General features: G+C 40.1%; 1 protein-coding gene across 1 annotated transcript in view; it reads right to left on the bottom strand.

Moving 5' to 3' along the window:
- ryr1b (ryanodine receptor 1b (skeletal)) overlaps positions 1–20,528 on the bottom strand; it is a 230,498-nt gene that overhangs the window by 66,559 nt on the left and 143,411 nt on the right. Inside the window, 11 exon segments of the mRNA XM_061877905.1 lie at positions 4,404–4,466; positions 5,996–6,047; positions 6,114–6,220; positions 6,290–6,386; positions 6,451–6,563; positions 6,644–6,778; positions 9,643–9,702; positions 9,773–9,943; positions 19,297–19,311; positions 19,552–19,644; positions 19,732–19,819. Coding sequence (XP_061733889.1) covers positions 4,404–4,466; positions 5,996–6,047; positions 6,114–6,220; positions 6,290–6,386; positions 6,451–6,563; positions 6,644–6,778; positions 9,643–9,702; positions 9,773–9,943; positions 19,297–19,311; positions 19,552–19,644; positions 19,732–19,819 — 994 coding nt within the window.

Consider the following 20,528-nt stretch of genomic DNA (forward strand, 5'->3'; position numbering starts at 1 on the left):
TCAAGGTTCCACTTTAGGTCCTCTCCTTTTCATCATTAGGGCTTATGCCATGTCTTTAGTTACACTAGTGGTTTTCCTCAAGGTTCCACTTTAGGTCCTCTCCTTTTTATTATTAGGGCTTATGTCATGTCTTTGCTTATGTCATGTCTTTAGTTACACAAGTGGTGTTCCTCAAGGTTCCACTTCAGGGCTTCTCTTTTTCATCATAAGGGCTTGTTTGGCTTTAGTTACACTCGTCGTGTTCCTCAAGGTTCCACTTTAGGTCCTCTCGTTTTCATTATTAGGGCTTGTTTTGTCTTTAATTACACCAGTGGTGTTCCTCAAGGTTCAACTTTAGGTCCTCTCCTTTTCGTCATTAAGGCTTGTTTTGTCTTTAGATACACTAGTGGTGTTCCTCAGATTTCCACTTTAGGTATTCTATTTTTCATCATTAGGGTTTGTTTTGCCTTCAGTTACACAAGTGGTGTTTGTCAAGGTTCTACTTTAGGTCCTCTCTTTTTATCATTAGGGCTTGTTGTGTCTTTAGTTACACTAGTGGTGTTCCTCAAGATTCCACTTTAGGTCCTCTCTTTTTCATCATTGGGGCTTGTTTTGTCTTTAGTTACAATAGTGGTGTTCCTCAAGGTTCCACTTTAAGTCCTTTCTTTTTCATCATTAGGGCTTGTTTTGTCTTTAGTTACACAAGTGGTGTTCCTCAAGGTTCCACTTCAGGGCCTCTCTTTTTCATCATAAGGGCTTGTTTTGTCTTTAGTTATACTAGTGGTGTTCTTCAGGTTCCACTTTAGGTCCTCTCTTTTTCATAATTTGGGCTTTCTTTGTCTTTAGTTACACAAGTGGTGTTCCTCAAGGTTCCACTTCAGGGCCTCTCTTATTCATCATAAGGTCTTGTTTTGTCTTTAGTTACAATAGTGGTGTTCCTCAAGGTACCACTCTAGGTCCTCTCTTTTTCATCATTAGGGCATGTTTTGGCCTGCCAGTTCAGTTAAAAAAATACATATATTTTTGCATCAGATTCCTAAAAACACTAGAGTGCCATCATAGAGAGAAGGGCCGTAAAAAGCTTTCTGGAAATCTGGCCCCTGAATCAATTGAGTTGCTATTGAGTTCTGTTTTGGGGCTAAAAATGGCAGACGGAAACCAAGACTGCAAACTTTCTGTTGTTTTTTTAGTATGGCTTCTTGAGACTTTTATGTCCTGAAAGATGTCTCCGGCGATTAATGTGACGATTTTTAAGCGGGCGGCGCTACAAAGTCAATTTTGCAATTTTGCGTTTGATACCCCCCAAAAGACCAAAGTTTTTGTGCATGTAATAGCCTCAAGAATGTGGTTGAAGATGGAAAAAAATAACAACAATAAGGCCCTAAAAAGCTCCAGATTTGTCTCACATTGAGTAATAATGGAGTCAGTTGTGACTAGTGGGTACCAGCAGACTGCATGCTATCATGCTTTCAGGACAACACCATTCAATGACATCATACTCAAGCCCCGCCCATAAGACACAAACAGTAACACCTCCTCCCCATAAGACCATGTCAAAGATGTTGTGCTGATGGTAATGTGTGTATATAAGTGTATATGTGTGTGGGGGGAGGGACCTTGCACGTGCGGCTGACTGTGCAGGTTTTTCCTGTCGTGAGCACGGAGAGGTAGACTTGCATTCGGGGGTAAAGACAAAGAAAACTGATTTGGGTTAGTTTTGGTGATCTCATCAGGCGGTAAGTAGAAATAGTAAGTCGGCGGAGGAGGGCGGAACGAGTCCAGAAGGCCACGGACAACCAAAGATATCGGCCTTCTTGGCGTCATGAAGCAACCACTCAGTGGACACAACATTAGGTTGAGCTAAATAGCAGAAACTATTACATTTATACATCAACATGTACATTATTGCTTCATTAGACTGTGTACCTAATGTTGTGGCCAACATAACACCTGACACGTAGGAGTGTCCCTTTTCCCCACTTTCGATACTAGACAGAGTATTGGCCGATGCCTATATTGATCCGATACGATATCAGCAGGATACATACGCACCTGTAATGTTTAGTGGTGTGGAATGTTAGAAAAGGTTTGACCAAGTGAAAAGAGTCAAACAAAGAATAATGATCAGTATGAAAAATACTAACTCATTTATTATTAACCATCTGGAATGGACTTATGCTGTCTTTAAGTTGAAGTGGAGTGGTCATTGTGTTTTTTTTGGCAATGATAAGTCATTGAGTTAATCTCATAATGCAGCAAGTTGAATGATGCGGACACGTATGTTACTGGACACTTTCACATACTTTGTACGTGACCTGACACCTTTTTTTTTTTTTACTTTCGACATGATAACTGTATTTGAGCATTGAGTTTTGGCCGATATCAATATCTATTTGATACGATATCAGCAGGAATCATACGTTATCGTTATCCTTTTGTAATATGGAATGTTAGAAGAAGTTTGATGAGGTGAAATGACTCAAATAGAGAACGATGGTCAATATGAAAAACACTGACATATTTATTTTTAACCGTCTGTAATGGACTTATGCTGTCTTTAAGTTGAAATGGAGTGGTAATTGTGGTTTTTTTTGGCGATAATAAGTCATCGAGTTGATGCAGTTGTGATGCAATATGTTAAATGATGCGGACACGCTCGTTACTGCATACTTTCTAGTAGTTTGTATGTGTCCTGATACAGCCTTTTTACTTCTAATGTGATACCTATATTGGAGCATTGGGTTTTGGCCGATGTCAATATTGATTTGATACGATATCAGCAGGTATCATATATTATCATTTGGTAGTGTGGAATGTTAGAAGAGGTTTGATGAAATGAAATGAGTCAAATAGAGAACAATGATAGTTATGAAAAACACAAATTTATTTATTATTAACTGTCTTGAATGGACTTATGCTGTCTTTAAATTGAAGTGGAGTGGTAATGGCAATAATATGTCATTGACTTAAGCTCATGATGCAGTAAGTTAAATAATGCGGACACGTTTGTTACTGGATACTTTCTAGTAAGCGTCTGCCTTAGATACTTTGTATGTGTAAGTGATATGCAAGTAGAATTATTTGATACTTGTTTATATTGACACATGTCACGTTTTACACTGCAATTTTGTTCAATATCTATTACGTATGTCTAACTTGTGTGCTATTGTTTGCTTAGCTGTTGTGTAGCTCCTAGTAGTCCATAGCCTAGCATGTTTACCTTTGTAAACGACTTTAGTCAAATATAAGAAATTGTGTTCTTATTTGAGGACATTTAGATGTTAACAGTCTTTCCAGCTTTTCACAAGTAAACACCCTGCCGGACCGTTAGTATCGCACATGGAATTACACAAAAATTAACATGCTCAAGACCGATTGTATTGCACATGATATAACATACAAGTGAACACCCTGCAAGACTGATTCAATCGCACATGATATCACACACAAGTAAACACTCTGCAGGACCACTGGTATCGTAAATGATATCCCACACAAGTAAACGCGCTGCAGGACCGCTTGTATCACACATGATATCACACAAAAGTAAACATGCTGCAGGACCTCTTGTATCGGACATGATATCACACACCAGTAAACGCGCTGCAGGGCCGCTTGTATCACACACCAGTAAACGCGCTGCAGGACCAATTGTATCGCACTTGATATCACACACAAGTAAACACGCTGCAGGACTGCTTGTATCACACAGAAGTAAACACGCTACAGGACCGCTTGTATCGCACATGATATCACATACAAGTAAACACCCTGCAAGACTGCTTGAATCGCACATGATATCACACACAAGTAAACACTCTGCAGGACTGCTTGTATTGCACATGATATCACACACAAGTAAACACGCTGTAGGACTGCTTGTATCGCACATGATATCACACACAGGTAAACACGTTGCAGCACTGCTTGTATCGCACATGATATCACATACAAGTAAACACTTTGCAGGACTGCTTGTATCGCACATTTTACATGCAAGTGCATACAATCCCATACTATTTTTTTTACTGGTATTGTACAGGTATGGGACATTAATATGGGACTGGGACACTCCTAATAAAAACCCTAAGCAGAACAAAGTGGATCCTTTACATGACAATTAAGTTGTGTTGTGTCTGCACTCATGCAGTCTGGCAGGAATAATCTGCCGTGTGTTTGAGTCCAGCAAAGGCATGCACAGACAGTCCATGGCAGGAAACTTTGTGAGTGCAACCATAGGACCATGGGTAAGAAGTAGAGTGTGTGTGTGAGTGTGTGTGTGTGTGTGTGTGTGTGTGTGTGTGAGGGGGGGTGTGCGAGTGTGTTGATGGAGTGTGGTCACTCTCAGAGTGGGGAGCTGCTTTTCCGCTGGCTCCCTGGTCTCCCCTCCCCTGGTCCCCCCATACCATCTCAGTCTGCCGCACCTCAAAGGCTGGCTCCTCCCCCTCTTCTTCTCCCCCTTCGTCATCCTCACCCATGTGGCAACTCTGTGGGAGAACACATCCTCATCCTTCTCATCCACTACACTCAAGACACTTAGACACACTGTGGAGCAGGGGTGTCCAAACTCTTTGACTGGGGGGCTGCATTCATATGATATTAATATGGTGGATATATCATTAATATGATGGATGTATCAATAATATAATGGGTATATCATTCATATGATGGATATATCATTAATATAATGGATATATCATTAATATAACGGATATATCATTGTCTATCTGTGTTGTCCCTGCAATGAGGTGGAAACTTGTTCCGCTTGTAGCTGAGATAGGCTCCAACACACCCGTGACCCCGAACGGGACAAGCGGTAGAAAATGGATGGATAAATGATGGGTATATCATCAGTATAATGGATATATCTTTAATATGATGGATATATCATTAATATAATTGGATATTAATGTGAAAGTTTAACTCCTACCTTGTTTACTTATGTGACAACCTTCTTAAAAGTTGTGTAACCAATCAGAAATATCAAGCAGCTAAAATGTGCCAAACATCTATAAGTGGGGAGAAAGGGTTTTGCATTTTTCCCATCATGCATTGTATGGAATTTAAATGGGTGTCATTTTTATTTATTTGTGCGCTTGGACATTTTTTCCTAACATCCACAAAGTTCAGTGAGCAGGTTGTGTTATGTGTGACCATAAGTGTTGACTTTTATGGAAGTGGCATATATATATATATTTTTTGCACCATGACTAGGGAAGGTTGTTTGGTTTGTGTGATAGAGGTAAATTCTATGCTATCATTTTAAAACATATTCAAGGGTCATTGATCTGAATTACTCATTTTATCCATAGGATAGCAGCAAATAAGTTGCCTTATGATGTTTTATTGAACTCTTAATTTTATTTTTTTTGCAGCATGACTAGGGAAGGTTGTTTGGATTGTGTCATAGAAGTAAATGCTATGCTATCATGTTAAAATAAATTCAAGGGTCATTGATCTGATTTACTCATGTTGTCCATAAGATGGCAGCAAATATGTCACCTCATGATGTTTGATTGAATTCTTAACATTAATTTTTTTTGCACCATGACTAGGGAAGGTTGTTTGGATTGTGTCATAGAAGTAAAAGCTGTGCTATCATTTCGAAACACTTTCATGGGTCACTGACCTGATGTAGTGAAGTGAATTATATTTATATAGCGCTTTTCTCTAGTGACTCAAAGCGCTTTACATAGTGAAACCCAATATCTAAGTTACATTTAAACCAGTGTGGGTGGCACTGGGAGCAGGTGGGTAAAGTGTCTTGCCCAAGGACACAACGGCATTGACTAGGATGGCGGAAGCGGGAATCGAACCTGCAACCCTCAAGTTGCTGGCACGGCCACTCTACCAACCGAGCTAAACCGCTCGTACTGTACTAATGTTGTCCACAAGATGGCAGCAAATATGTTGCCTGGTGATGTTTTGTTGAACTCTTAATATCTCGCAGGACAAACTGAAGAGGTAATTTGGACACCCTTACTTTAGAGTAAATACAAATGATCAGAGGGCTTACCTTTGCCATGATGTCAGCATATGACATATACAGGTGGTCGACGTCAAGTTTTCTGTGGCGAGACACAAAGAGAGTCCATGAGTCCACGTGGCACACAGCAAACCGGAGACGCTCCTACATTTTCTCAGTGAGAGCCGTGCGGCTGAAATGCAGAATGAGCTGATGAAGTGGGTCGGGCTTGGCATCCGTCTCTTCCTCCTCTTCCTCTTCTTCCTCCATGGCTTTCTGTGGGTTGCAGGGAAAGACCTCAGCCCAGGCAGGACCACCGTCATCACCACGATGACCGGCACTCACCGATAAGTCATCAATCATTTTGTCCTCAAAGGAGTAATCTTCCGTCTCCAGCCAGTTGCGCTTGTACGCGTCCAGGAACATGTTGGTGGCCCTGTGCCTGTGGGAGCGTGTGGAGACGTCACCCGTGTGAGCACACCACCAGTGGGGGATGCAATAGTTACGTGGGGATGTTGTAGAGCGGCGTCATCCTGAAGCACGCCACCACGGCCCGACGCCGCTGCTTGGACAGCAGCTTGTGCCACACCATTTTCTTGGACTTGAAGGGATGCTCCGTCTGAAGAGAGAAAGGACGACAACTTGTCTTGAAGCTCCAGATGGTCATGGAGTCTGCTGGTGGGTGTTGTCTCTACTCACCACCTCAATGTGGTACAAGACCGCAGACACCTCCTGGACCCTCTTCACCACCTTCTCCGGGTCCTCCGCGTCTTCAGCCTTCCCAGACATCTCCTTGTACAGAGACATCTGCCAGCGCATGGCGGGGTCTTCCACCTAGGAGTCAAGGGTCTTTACTTCTCTTCATGGATACCTAGGGGCCCGCCATTTAATTTTAAGGTGGTCCGCCACATCATTTCATGTTGTCTAACAAATTGTATTATTTGGCCAACTACATAATTTTTATGTGTTTTACCTGGCCCGTCACACCGTTTTATGTGTTCCGCTATGTTGTTTTAGGTGGCCTACCACACCATTTAATGTTATCTAACAAATTATTTTATTAGGCGAGCCAAACCATTTATTTGGCCCACTACAACATTGTTATGTGTACCACTATGTTATTTTACCTGGCCCGCCACGCCGTTTTATGTGTTACGCTGTGTTATTTTAGGTGCCCAGCCACACCATTTTATGTTGTCAAACAAATTATTTGATTTGACCCACTAAATAATTTATGTGGCCCACTGCATCATTTTTACGTGGCCCATTGCATCATTTTTACGTGGCCCACTACATCATTTATGTAGGCCACTAAATCATTTATTTGGCCCATTACAACATTTTTTTTGTGTATTTCATGTTATTTCATCTGGCCCGCCACATAATTTTATGTTGTCTGACAAATTACTTTGTGTCCCGCTACATTAATTTTATGTGTTCCGCCATATTATTTCACCTGGCCCGCCACATCATTTTATGTTGTCCGCCTAATAAAGTTTAAGTGAGCTGCCACTTCCTTTTATAGGGTCTGCCACATCATTTTATATGATCGCCATCTTATTTTATGTGGCTCGCCACATCATTTTTTCTGGCGGGCCTAATCTATTTGACGTGGCCAACCATGTAATTTATTTTATGATGTCGGTCACATAATGTTAATTGGCCCACAACATCATTTGATGTTGTCAAACAATTTTTTTTATTTGGCCCACCACGTCATTTATGTGGCCCACTGCATCATTTATGTGGGCCAATACATTATTTATTTGGCCTATTACATCATTTATGTGGCCCACTACAACATTTTTATGTGTTCCGCCATGTTATTTCACCTTGCCCCACCACATCATTTTATGTTGTCTAACAAATTACTTTATGTGGCCCACTAAATTATTTTTATGTTATTTCACCTGGCTCGCCACAACATTTTATGTAGTCCGCCTAATATATTTTAAGTGAGCTGCCACCCTATTTTGTAGGGTCCGCCACATTATTTTATTTGTTCGCCATATTATTTTATGTGGCTCACCACATCATTTTATCTGGCGGGCCATTTTCTTTTACGTGGCCCACCATGTAATTGATTTTATGTTGTCTGTCACATAATTTTATCCGGCCCGCCACAACATTTTATGTTGTCCGTCACATTATTCAATGTGGCCCACTACATCACTTATGTGACCTTCCACACCATTTCATGTGTTCTTCCATGCAATTTTTTTGGACGCCACACTATTTAATGTCACCCACCACGTCATTTTATCTGGCTTGCCATATTATCTCATAGGGCCCGCCGTTTTATTTTGTGTTGTCTGTCACATTATTTAACGTGGCCCACCACATCATTTATGTGTTCCTCCATGCTATTTCATGGGGACGCCACACAATTTAATGTCGCCCACCACATCATTTAACTGGCCCGTCACTTTGTTTTTTGTGGCTCGCCACGTCAATTTATGTGTTCCTCCATTAGCTGAAAAATTTAGCGTACTAATGTTTACATGCTAAAATGCTAACTGCAACATGCGTTAGGTCCAAAAATATATTACTCTGTGGTGTGTACCTGAAAAAATGTGTTGAGAATGCGAGCCTGTTAATGTTAGCATGCATCAAGTACCAAAAAATAACTGAGGTGTATACCTACACAATTAGTTTTTAAAAAAGCTTGCATATTAATGTTAGTAAGCTAACAGGTATCCATTGTCAATATACTTTGACGCTGAGGTGTATACCTGCTAAACTAGCCAAAAAAATGTTGAATGCTAATGTTTGCATGCTAAAATGCTAATTGCAACATGCGTCAAGTACTAAAATATACTACACTGAGGTGTGTACTTGAATTTTTTTTTTTTTAAACTAGCCTGCTAACTTTAGCACGCATCAAGTACCAAAATATGACTGAGGTGTAAACCTAAAAATATTAGTTATTAAAAAAATCTAGCACACTAACAGTAGCATACAAACAGGTATCATTTTTCAGGTATTTGACGCCGAGGTGCATACTTGCTGAATTAGCTGAAAAATCTAGCATGCTAATGTTTGCATGCTGTGTGTACCTGAAAGTTTTTTCGAAAATGCTAGCCTGCTAATGTTAGCATACATCAAGTACTAAAATATGACTGAGGTGTATACCCATAAAATTTGTACAAATGTTAGCATGCTAACAGGTACCATTTGTCAAGTGACAAAATACTTGACACTGAGGTGCATACCTGGTTAATTAGCTGAAAATTCTAGCATGTTAATGTTTGCATGCCAAAACGCTAAATGAACCAAAACACATTATTTTTAAATGAGTAATTGAAAACATCGTCTAAAATGCTAGCCTGCTAAAGTTAGCATGCATCAAGTACCAAAAACAAAATTAGTAAAAAAAAAAAAAGCTAGCATACTAATGTTAGCATGCTAACAGGTATCATTCGTCAAGTGACAATATACTTGACCCTGACATGCATACCTGCTAAATTAGCTGAAAATTATAGCATGCTCATGTTTGCATGCTAAATTGCAATGTACAAAAACATATTACTCTGAAGTGTGTACCTGAAAAAAAATTCTAAAATGCTAGCCTGCTAAAGTTAGCATGCATCAAGTACCCAAATACAAAATTAGTAAAAAAAAAAAAAAAAAAAAAAAAAGATAGCATACTAATGTTAGCATGCTAACAGGTATCATTAGTCAAGTGACAATATACTTACCTTGCCTTGCAGATGCAGATTGTTGTGCAAAAACTCCCTGACTTCTTCATCTGTGTCTTTCTGCAGAAAACACGAGAGCATCACTTGACTTGCCTTTCCAAGACCCGACCAGAGAGTAGAAGTACCGTACCAACGAGTATCGTATCTTGGCCACGTTGATGAGCTCCTGGTCTGCAGGGGAGCACATGTTGAGGCCGATGGGCAGCATCTTCTTCAGCGCCGCCACGATGAGCGAGGTTTGCACGGAGTAACGGTCGCCACGACGCTTCTTCTTGGTGCGCTCCTGTTCGGAGCCTCCGGACTGGAGCGGGAGAGAGGACTTCAAACTGACCGCAAAAGGACGCTGGCGCCATAAGTTAAATAATGGAGTTAAAAAGCAAACAGGAAGTGCTGATGAAGTGGGGTGGGCGGTATGTGTGACAGAATGCTCCCACCAGGAGTGGACCAGACTTTCTTGTCAAACTCCTGGTGGGTTCCTTCATGGCACCCTCCTTGTTAGTAACAACAACAACGCCAGCTTCTGGCTTTCACTCATGCGCTCCACTTCCCACCAGAGTGGAGATTAGAGATGTCCGATAATGGCTTTTTTGCTGATAGCCGATATTGTCCAACTCTTAAAGGGGAACATTATCATAATTTCAGAAGGTTTAAAACCAATAAAAATCAGTTCCCAGTGGCTTATTTATTTTTTGAAATTTTTTTCAAAATTTTACCCATACCGGAATATCCCTAAAAAAAACTTTCAAGTGCCTGATTTTCGCTATCTGTGAAGCCATCGTCCATTTTCCTGTGACGTCATCCAGTGATGCCAATACGGATACCACAGCAAGATATAGCGATATTAGCTCGGATTCAGACTCGGATTTCAGCGGCTTAAGCGATTCAACAGATTACGCATGTATTGAAACGGATGGTTGGAGTGTGGAGGCAGATAGCAAAAACGAAATTGAAGCAGAAACTGAAGCTATTGCGCGAATAGCAATTGACGCTATTCGGCCATGTTTGCCTTAGCATCGCCGGTAAAATGTGCAGATCAACAATCGGAAGTTTCGCATCTTGTGACACTGAATCAACTTAAATCCATTGATTGGCAAGTGTTTGTTTGGCATTAAATGTGGGTGGAGGGAAACGCTGGATGTAAATACAGTTTCAAATGTACATACAGCTAGCTATATGTACATTTGATTAGCTGGCAGTCATGCCGCGACCAAATATGTCTGATTAGCACATAAGTCAACAACATCAACAAAACTCACCTTTGTGATTTAGTTGACTTTATCGTTGGAAATATCCATACATCTCTGTGCCATGTCTGCCTTAGCACCGCCAGTAAAATGTGCAGACACTCCGGCACATTCAATGGGGGTCTGGCGGCAGATTTCTTTGACTTTATCAATGGAAATGCATCTGCTTTGAGTGTCGCAGGATATCCACACAATCTTGCCATCTCTGTAGTAGCATAGCTTTCGTCGGTAAAGTGTGCGGAACAAACGACTGACCATTTCGTCGGCTTTCCCCACACCCTCGTATTTTGAACAAATTTCGTCCAATTTCTTGCCACTTTCGCCTCTTTGGGCCAGTGGTGCAACTTGAATCCCTCCCTGTTAGTGTTGTTACACCCTCCGACAACACACCGACGGGGCATGATATCTCCAAGGTTCCAGAAAATAGTCGAAAAAACGGAAAATAACAGAGCTGAGACGTGGTGTTTGTAATGTGTTTGAGAAAAAGGCCTAGGTGACGTCACGTTCTGACGTCATCGCTCCGAGAGCGATAAATAGAAAGGCGTTTAATTCGCCAAAATTCACCCATTTAGAGTTCGGAAATCGGTTAAAAATATATATGGTCTTTTTTCTGCAACATCAAGGTACATATTGACGCTTACATAGGTCTGGTGTTAATGTTCCCCTTTAATTACCGATTCCGATATCAACCAATACCGATATATACAGTCGTGGAATTAACACATTAATGTGCATAATTTTGTAGTGATGCCCCGCTGGATGCACTAAACAATGTAACAAGGTTTTCCAAAATAAATCTTCTCAAGTTATGGAAAAAAAGCCAACATGGCACTGCCATATTTATATTATTGAAGTCACAAAGTGCATTATTTGTTTTAACATGCCTCAAAACAGCAGCTTGGCATTTGGGACATGCTCTCCCTGAGAGAGCATGAGGAGGTTGAGGTGGGCAGGGTTGAGGCAGGGGGGTGTATATTGTAGCATCCCGGAAGAGTTAGTGCAGCAAGGGGCTCTGGGTATTTGTTCTGTTGTGTTTATGTTGTGTTACGGTGCGGATGTTCTCCCGAAATGTGTTTGCCATTCATGTTTGGTGTGGGTTCACAGTGTGGCGCATATTTGTAACAGTTTTAAAGTTGTTTATATCACAACCTTCAGTGTAACCAGTATGGCTGTTGACCAAGTATGCATTGCATTCACAAAAGCCATAGATATTATGTGATTGGGCCGACGCGCAAAGGCAGTGCCTTTAAAGTTTATTGGCGCTCTTTACTTCTCCCTACGTCCGTGTACCACTCCGTACAGTGCCGTTTCAAAAAGTCATACATTTTACTTTTTGAAACCAATCCCGAAAAGTTACGATATTACATTTTGAAGCATTTATCATATCGACAGCCCGATATTATCGGACATCTCTAGTGGAGACCCACACTCTTCCAGGGCCCAAACATCCTAGTCAAGGAGTTAAACGTTATTTCAACATGAATAGTAGAGAAGGACATTTTAAAAATGTTTTTAAATATTTTCTTCCTTTATTTTTTTAGGAAAGGTGGGACCAGTAGCGACATAACGTTCTATGAAGATTATAGCTGAGACATCTTTGTCACAGAAAATATGAGAATGTGTGAGCTTCTGCCTGCTCTTCTTTACTTATATAATCATCTCCTATTTGTCAACATGTTTGCTTATGTCCGTCCATGTCATTTGACTCAATGACGGAACATGAAACTCGTGGAGGTCGGAGAAGTTTGTCGCAGAAACAACCGTGACGCGAAGAAGGACAGAAACTGGATTTCCCCCAAGTGTTGACAACAGGTCAGACCTGCAGGAGGGGCTCGAATAAACACCCTGTCAGATATCAAAATATATTTGGGGAGTTTAATTGACATTGAATTAACGTAAATTCCAGGACTACAAGCCAATACTTTTTTCCTATGCTTATAAAACGGTGGGGAATTTTCTCAAAAGAGTTTTCTCAAAACACAATCAAAGGCTCTGAAACGGTTTGCTATTGTTTGTGCTGCGGCGCCATCCTTAGAACGAGTTGGTCTCAGTTCAGGTGCAGCTGGTCGTTCTGACATCTACTCGTCTATAGCGTTTCTACTCGGATGGATTCTTCATTCATCACTCCAAGCAACGGTTGTAAGTTTTACAATATAACTAAAACAATTGATACTTGTGTGATGTCTATAAGAGTGTTTTCATGCATATTTGTACGTAGAAACGTAATGTAACAAAGCTAGCATCGTTAGTATTAGCTTACTGTGTATGCTACCACTTCTACGAGTGTCTGTGTAAGTATTATTAACTTACAATGGCATTATTTTTCTCTTGTTTCACTTTCACAAATTCCTCAGTAAATTCACTAAAACGTCACCGTGGAGTTTTTGAGTCTGTTTAGCGGATTGGAGAGCTAGCTTGTGCAGTTAGTGGGTCCATGACCATGACTTCTGTTTTGTTTGATCAACCATTTTACTGCCCTGTTACAGACAATGTTTGGAAACAATTACAGTATGTAAATAAACATTTACAGAATATTTCTGCGTAAATAACTCGTTTCACAATGTATATATCTGCGGCTGCCAAGACAGAATGAAAGTTGACACGGAGGGGTGTCTTCAAGGCATGTGACGATGAAGGTGTCAATGGAGTCAAGAAATTAGGTCCAGTTAGTACGTGTGATGGAGGCTACCTCCAGCTGATGCTTGCTTTAAACCCCCCTGACCATCATGCTGGCTGTGCTACACGTGGCTTTTTGGAAACAACGGAAGGTGGAAAACAAAGCCAGTGTGGAGGGATGGAAAAGGAAGTCGAGTCTGCCAGTGCAGGAATTAATAACAACTGGAAGAACCTAGACCTACGACATCTGCAAATGTTTTACTTGTCAAACAAGGCAGGAAGATGGCACCCGGCTGCAGGAGAGCACGGCTCAAAATTGGAAAGCCGCTGCTTAGCCGGGCGCCATGACACTTGTCAGGCCACTACAATCTACGGCAAAGAGCTTTCATCAAGCCACGCACTCTCTCACACACACACACTCTCTCACACACATACAAACACACACACCCTGAACAAACCGTCTTCCCACACTAAGGTCTAATGTCACACACCAGTGGGCATAGAAGGTGAACACAGTCGTTGGGACCACAGTGACTTATTTCAAAGCATCAGATGTGACCTTCAAGCCGTACCACTCATTAGATGGTATGTACACTGATACTAGGATCACAATCTTACAAAAACTTACGATTTGATGACGATTTTTGGGGTCAGCTTATTGTTTCTTTAACTGATTTTGGTAATAAATGATTTGGTACAAAAACATTAGCCTCTCTTGGCTGCTGACATATAAGCATGGAAATGTCTTTAATACCTCTTTTTTACTGTCATTCAAATTTGAACTTTACAGTACAGATAAGAACGAAATGTTGTTGCATTTAACTTAAGGTAGTGCAGGATAAAAAAGAAATAAGGTGCAGATATAAACAAATAGATTAGTGTAATGATAAATACATTGCTCTTTTTCATATGCATCCACGTTTATGGATGTATGTTATATTCTCTTTATATTCCAGCGATTTAATCAATTTTGGGGGGGAATTGAGGGGATAATTACGATGCGTTCAAGAGTCTTACGGAACAAAGTTTCGTACTGTACTGTAAAGTTCATATTTGAATGACAACAAAAAGGAAGTCTAAGTCTAGGTCAAATTGAAATGTCTTTATTGGCTTTATTTTAACATAATGATACATGAAATATATGTTTCCTATACTAGATAGCTTGTCTTTTATTAGTGAGTAAACAAACATGAGCTCCTAATTAAAAACCCCGTTTCCATATGAGTTGGGAAATTGTATTAAATGTAAATATAAACGGAATACAATTATTTGCAAATCATTTTCAACCCATACTCAATTGAATATGCTACAAAGACAACATATTTAAAGTTAAAACTAATAAACATTTTTTTTTGCAAATAATCATTAACTTTAGAATTTGATGCCAGCAACACGTGACAAAGAAGTGGGGAAAGGTGGCAATAAATACTGATAAAGTTGAGGAATGCTCATCAAACACTTATTTACAACATCCCACCGATGTGCAGGCTAATTGAGAACAGGTGGGCACCATGATTGGGTATAAAAGCAGCTTCCATGAAATGCTAAGTAATTCACAAACAAGGATGGGGTGAGGGTCACCAATTCGTAAGCGAATGTCGAACAGTTTTAGAACAACATTTCTCAACAAGCTATTGCAAGGAATTTAGGGATTTTACCAGCTACGGTCTGTAAAATCATCAAAAGGTTCAGAGAATCTGGAGAAATCGCTGCACGTAAGAGATGATATTACGGACCTTTGATCCCTCAGGCAGTACTGCATCAAAAACCGACATCAGTGTGTAAAGGATATCACCACATGGGCTCAGGAACACATCATAAAACCACTGTCAGTAACTACAGTTGGTCGCTACATCTGTAAGAGCAAGTTAAAACTCTCCTATGCAAAGCGAAAGCCATTTATCAACAACACCAAGGAACCCCGCCGGCTTCACTGGGCCCTAGCTCATCTAAGATGGACTGATGCAAAGTGGTAAAGTGTTCTGTGGTCTGATGAGTCCAAATTTCAAATTATATTTGGAAACTGTGGACGTGGTGTCCTCCAGAACAAAGAGGAAAATAACCATCCGGATTGTTATAGGCGCAAAGTTCAAAAGCCAGCATCGGTGATGGTATGAGGGTGTATTAGTGCCCAAGGCATGGGTAACTTACACATCTGTGAAGGCACCATTAATGCTGAAAGGTACATACAGGTTTTGGAGCAACATATGTTGTCATCCAAGCAACGTTATCATGGACGTCCCTGCTTATTTCAGCAAAACAATGCCAAGCCACGTGTTACAACAGCGTGGCTTTGTAGTGAAAGAGTGCGGGTACTTTCCTGGCCCGCCTGCAGTCCAGACATGTCTCCCATCGAAAATGTGTGGCACATTATGAATCGTAAAATACGATAGCGGAGACCCCGGACTGTTAAACGACTGAAGCTCTACATGAAAAAACAATAATGGGAAAGAATTCCACTTTCAAAGCTTCAACAATTAGTTTCCTCAGTTCCCAAACGTTTATTGAGTGTTGTTAAAAGAAAATGTGATTTAACACAGTGGTGAACATGCCCTTTCCCAACTACTTTAGCACGTGTTGCAACAATGAAATTCTAAGTTAATTATTATTTGCAAAAAAAAATAAAGTTTATGAGTTTGAACATCAACTATCTTGTTTTTGTAGTGCATTCAATTGAATATGGGTTGAAAAGGATTTGCAAACCATTGTGTTCCGTTTATATTTACATCCAACAAAATTTCCCAACTCTTATGGAAACGGGGTTTGTAGTCTGCTGACCTATGACGCTTCATATTGTGTCATTTATCATCCTATTATTTGTAAAACTACTTGTTAATTTCCTGTTAATATCTGCTTACTTCCTTTTTTAACATGTTCTATCTACACTTCTGTTCAAATGTAATAATCACTTATTCTTCTGTTTGATACTTTACATTAGTTTTGGATGAAACCACACATTTAGGTATCGTTCCGATACCAAGTAGTTACAGGATCATACATTGGTCATATTCAAAGTCCTCATGTGGCCAGGGACATATTTATTAAGTTGATAAACAATAAATAATAACAAAATGCTATCTGATGATTAAAAAAAGATATTAAAATATGTCATCATAGTAGTATCAACCATATTGTTTATATTGAGGATACAACAAAAGAGTGAAGCATGTTTAGCTATTCGTCGTCCTCCAGTGACAATGTTACTTGTAAGAAACTTACTTTTTTTGTTGCAATGGAGACCAGGATTAGTGATTAAGAAGCAGCTAAAACACTGTGGAGGGACGTTAGCTGCTCGCTAGCTATGTTTTAAATAACATGGGTGTCAAACTAATTTTAGCTAAGGGGCCACATGAAGGAAAATCTACTCCCAAATGGGCCAAAATGGTTAAAATCGTGGCATGATAACTTAAAGATAAAGACAACTTCCGATTGTTTTTTTTGTTTAAAAATCAAACCACTACATTCTGAAAATGTACAAATTGTGTGGGTTTTTTTTACACTTAAATGTGGTGGTTATGTATCCTATCTTCATTTCTCGTTATTTATACTTTCTGAACAAATGATGTGATAATGTTCATCAGTCAAATAGGTGGAATAGTGTCTGGCAGAGTTTTAAAATACTCCCGCTGGTGTTAATTTCAGACGATGAAATGAATGATAATATCAACATCTAATTACAGGATGTTATTAATGTGAAGTGAATTGTATTTATGTAGCGCTTTTCTCTAAAGACTAAAAGCGCTTTATATAGTGTATTATTTGTATTATTATATGTTGTATTATTATATTATATTTTAGCTCGAATTATATTTTGGTTCCAAATGAGCTTCAAGAGGTTGTCACCTGAAATGGTTTTCACTTCACAGGTGTGCTTGAAGCTCATCAAGAGAATGCCAAGAGTGTGCAAAGCAGCAACCCGGGCAAAGGGTGGCTATTTTAAAGAAACTAGAATATAAAACATGTTTTCAGTTATTTCACCTTTTTTTGTTAAGTACATAACTCCACATGTGTAATTATTAATAATTTCAGTTATTTCACCTTTTTTTGTTAAGTACATAACTCCACATGTGTAATTATTAATAATTTTAATTTGACAATCTCCAATGTAAATAGTCATGAAAATAAAGAAAACACATTGAATGAGAAGGTGTGTCCAAACTTTTGGCCTGTATTGTACATAAAACAGTGTTTTTATCTATAATAATGTTTTTCCTACAAAGGAAATCATTTTCAATGTGTTGTTTTTTTTATATAAATCTTGGTTAACTCTAACTTTCAATAAATAATTCACCCCTATACAATATCCTACCCAAACACCCTACTGTGCAATATTACCCTTCGAGTGCAATACATCCGACACTGATTGTTATTTATTACTCCGGTACTCTTGTCTTGTTTTGTATATTGTAAAGTATTATGTATTTTGTATAGTGTTTTGTATATTGTACAGGATTGCTTATTATTTTTATTGGATAGTAGTCTGTTTATTTCAATTATTAGTTTTATCTTCATTACCTCTTGTGTAATTTATTTTTATCTTATATTTGTTCCCACTACCGCACCTTAAGTTGGAGTCCTTAATCGTGTTGTATGCAAATATAATGACAATTAAGTCCATTCTATTCTTTTCTATTAAAAGATTTCAGTTTAAGTACTTTTTTTGAGCACATTTACCGCAATAGTAACGATAACCGTGATAAGAAATGAGTTGACTCACAAGGCACGCCATATGAATAAAAAAAGCACCACTATTTTTCAAAGGCAACATTGTACCTTTTTTAAATGGTGATTAGTAGCGGTGTAGCATACAACCCCATTTCAAGGACGTCTCGCCTCACACGTTAGTTCAGACCTGGGCAAAGTAAAATATCTGGCCCGCCGGACATTTTCAAATATATTTTTTTAGATTTTTTAGATGGAGTAGCTGCCATTATGATGTGCATTAATGTTTTCAAATGACCGAAAGTCTTGAACCATACAAAGTATTTCATTGGTTGGAATCTGCACTTTTGCATGATATACTAGTTATTATGGTAATTTAATTAGTTACTATGGTAATCTCATTGGTGACTATGGTCATCTAAATCACAACAGCTCAGATGAGGCACCAAGCAGTGTTTCCACAGAGTGTCAGCCTGAAATGCGGGTGTCAGGGACAGACGCGGCAGGAGATTTTTTAAAACAAAGTTCTAAAGCTTAGTGATATCAGATATATCAGATTCTAGGTGTTTTTTTTTTTTTTACCCTTTTGTGTTCATATTTCGTGGTGTTTGTTGCATTTTTGTTGTATTTCGCTTGATTGTAAAATATGTCGATCGAGAGGGTAGGTGACGTTCACATGTTGTCAACATTCAGTGTTTTATCGTTCATAGTTAATATTGTAAATCCCACATTCTTTATTTTCATGTACATTCTGGGTGTCTCATTCAGAAAACCAATTTAAAATTCCATTCCATTTTTAAGGCGGTCTGTCAAAACGTGTTTAGCATTCAATCAGACATTATAGTGAGGTTTTTTATTAGTGTTCCTAAAAATAAATATACCGGCCCACAGACACACTGTTGTCTCTAAATTTGGCCCCCCGAGTCAAAATAATTGCCCAGGCCTGCGTTAGTTGCTAAATAGTCAAGTTTTGAAACGATTCACGGCTGTCACAACAACGAGTGTCCACTTTCCACGTCCACAGAGTCACCACAGCATCGCTAGGCGCAGCCACCCCACTGTGTGCAACAAGTGCGGCGGTCCACGGGGGCCATGCGGTCAGCACGGCGCTCGTGCACAAACACAGTCTAACCTCTCCGTCTCCGGCCTACGGGGGCCCGCCGTCCCAGCCCGACCCAGGACACAAGGAGAAAGAACAGTTAGCGACACGCCACCTTACTCTGTTGCTGGTGTGCCAGCTGACACGTGCCACCTCACACCTCACCGACACTCACATCCAGGAGGAGAGAGAATATGTTAGAATGTTCGATTAGTACGGGATTGATTATCAGAGATGAGTCCCTTCTCGTGTGACGACGCACGGAGTGAACTTTCCTGCCGCTCTCACCTTGCTCATCTTGCTCTTACTGTCGGCGGTGAGGAAGGACATGTTGTTGATCTCGTTCATCACCACAAAGTTCTGCTCCTCCCGCTTGAAGTTCTGCATTTGTCAAGACACCAGCAGATGACACCTCACGGAAGTGGCGTGTGGGACGAGAAGACCGGTGGTGTCGGGGGGGGAACTCACGTGAGATTTGGACCAGAAAATGAAGACCTCCCCTACCATCCTGAACAGCTCCTCTGCATCAGGATCTGGACATGTCAGCCATCTTGCCCTGGGGACAAACAGCAGGGACAACTCAAGCATTCAAATCTCACTTAAGGCCACTTTTCTACCGCAATTATTGTCAGCATTCTTTCCACCGAAGGCGACAATTTTTAATTGAAGTGAAGTGAATTATATTCATATAGCGCTTTTCTCTAGTGACTCAAAGCGCTTTTACATAGTGAAACCCAATATCCAAGTTACATTTAAACCCGTGTGGGTGGCACTGGGAGCAGGTGGGTCAAGTGTCTTGCCCAAGGACAAAACAGCAGTGACTAGGATGGCGAAAGCGGGGATCGAACCTGGAACCCTGAAGTTGCTGGCACGGCCACTCTTCCAACCGAACAATACCGCCACTTGAACGTCCAGGGTGAGTAGAGTTTGTGGATGTTGGAACCGTTCGAATTGGTCGGGAAAAGTGGGATATGGAGAGGTATGCCCAATCATTTTCAAAGGGGGAAATTCCGGGAAAAATCCGGGTAATCAGGGAATTTTCTAAACCGGGAAACATGCTGGCTTGAATGTCCAAAGTGAGTGGGGTGTGTGGAAGTTGGAACCGTTCAAATCGGTTTAGAAATGTGTGTTTTCTGAAGGAATTCCCCTGAAGGAATCAATAAATTACTATCTATCTTTGTATATTGCCCATTCATTTTCAAAGAGGGTAAATTCCTGGAAATTTCGGGTAATCAGGAAACCTTCAGAACCGTGAAACATGCTGG

Source organism: Nerophis ophidion, linkage group LG18 (assembly GCF_033978795.1).
Source record: "Nerophis ophidion isolate RoL-2023_Sa linkage group LG18, RoL_Noph_v1.0, whole genome shotgun sequence".
In the NCBI taxonomy this organism is placed as follows: Eukaryota; Metazoa; Chordata; class Actinopteri; order Syngnathiformes; family Syngnathidae; genus Nerophis; species Nerophis ophidion.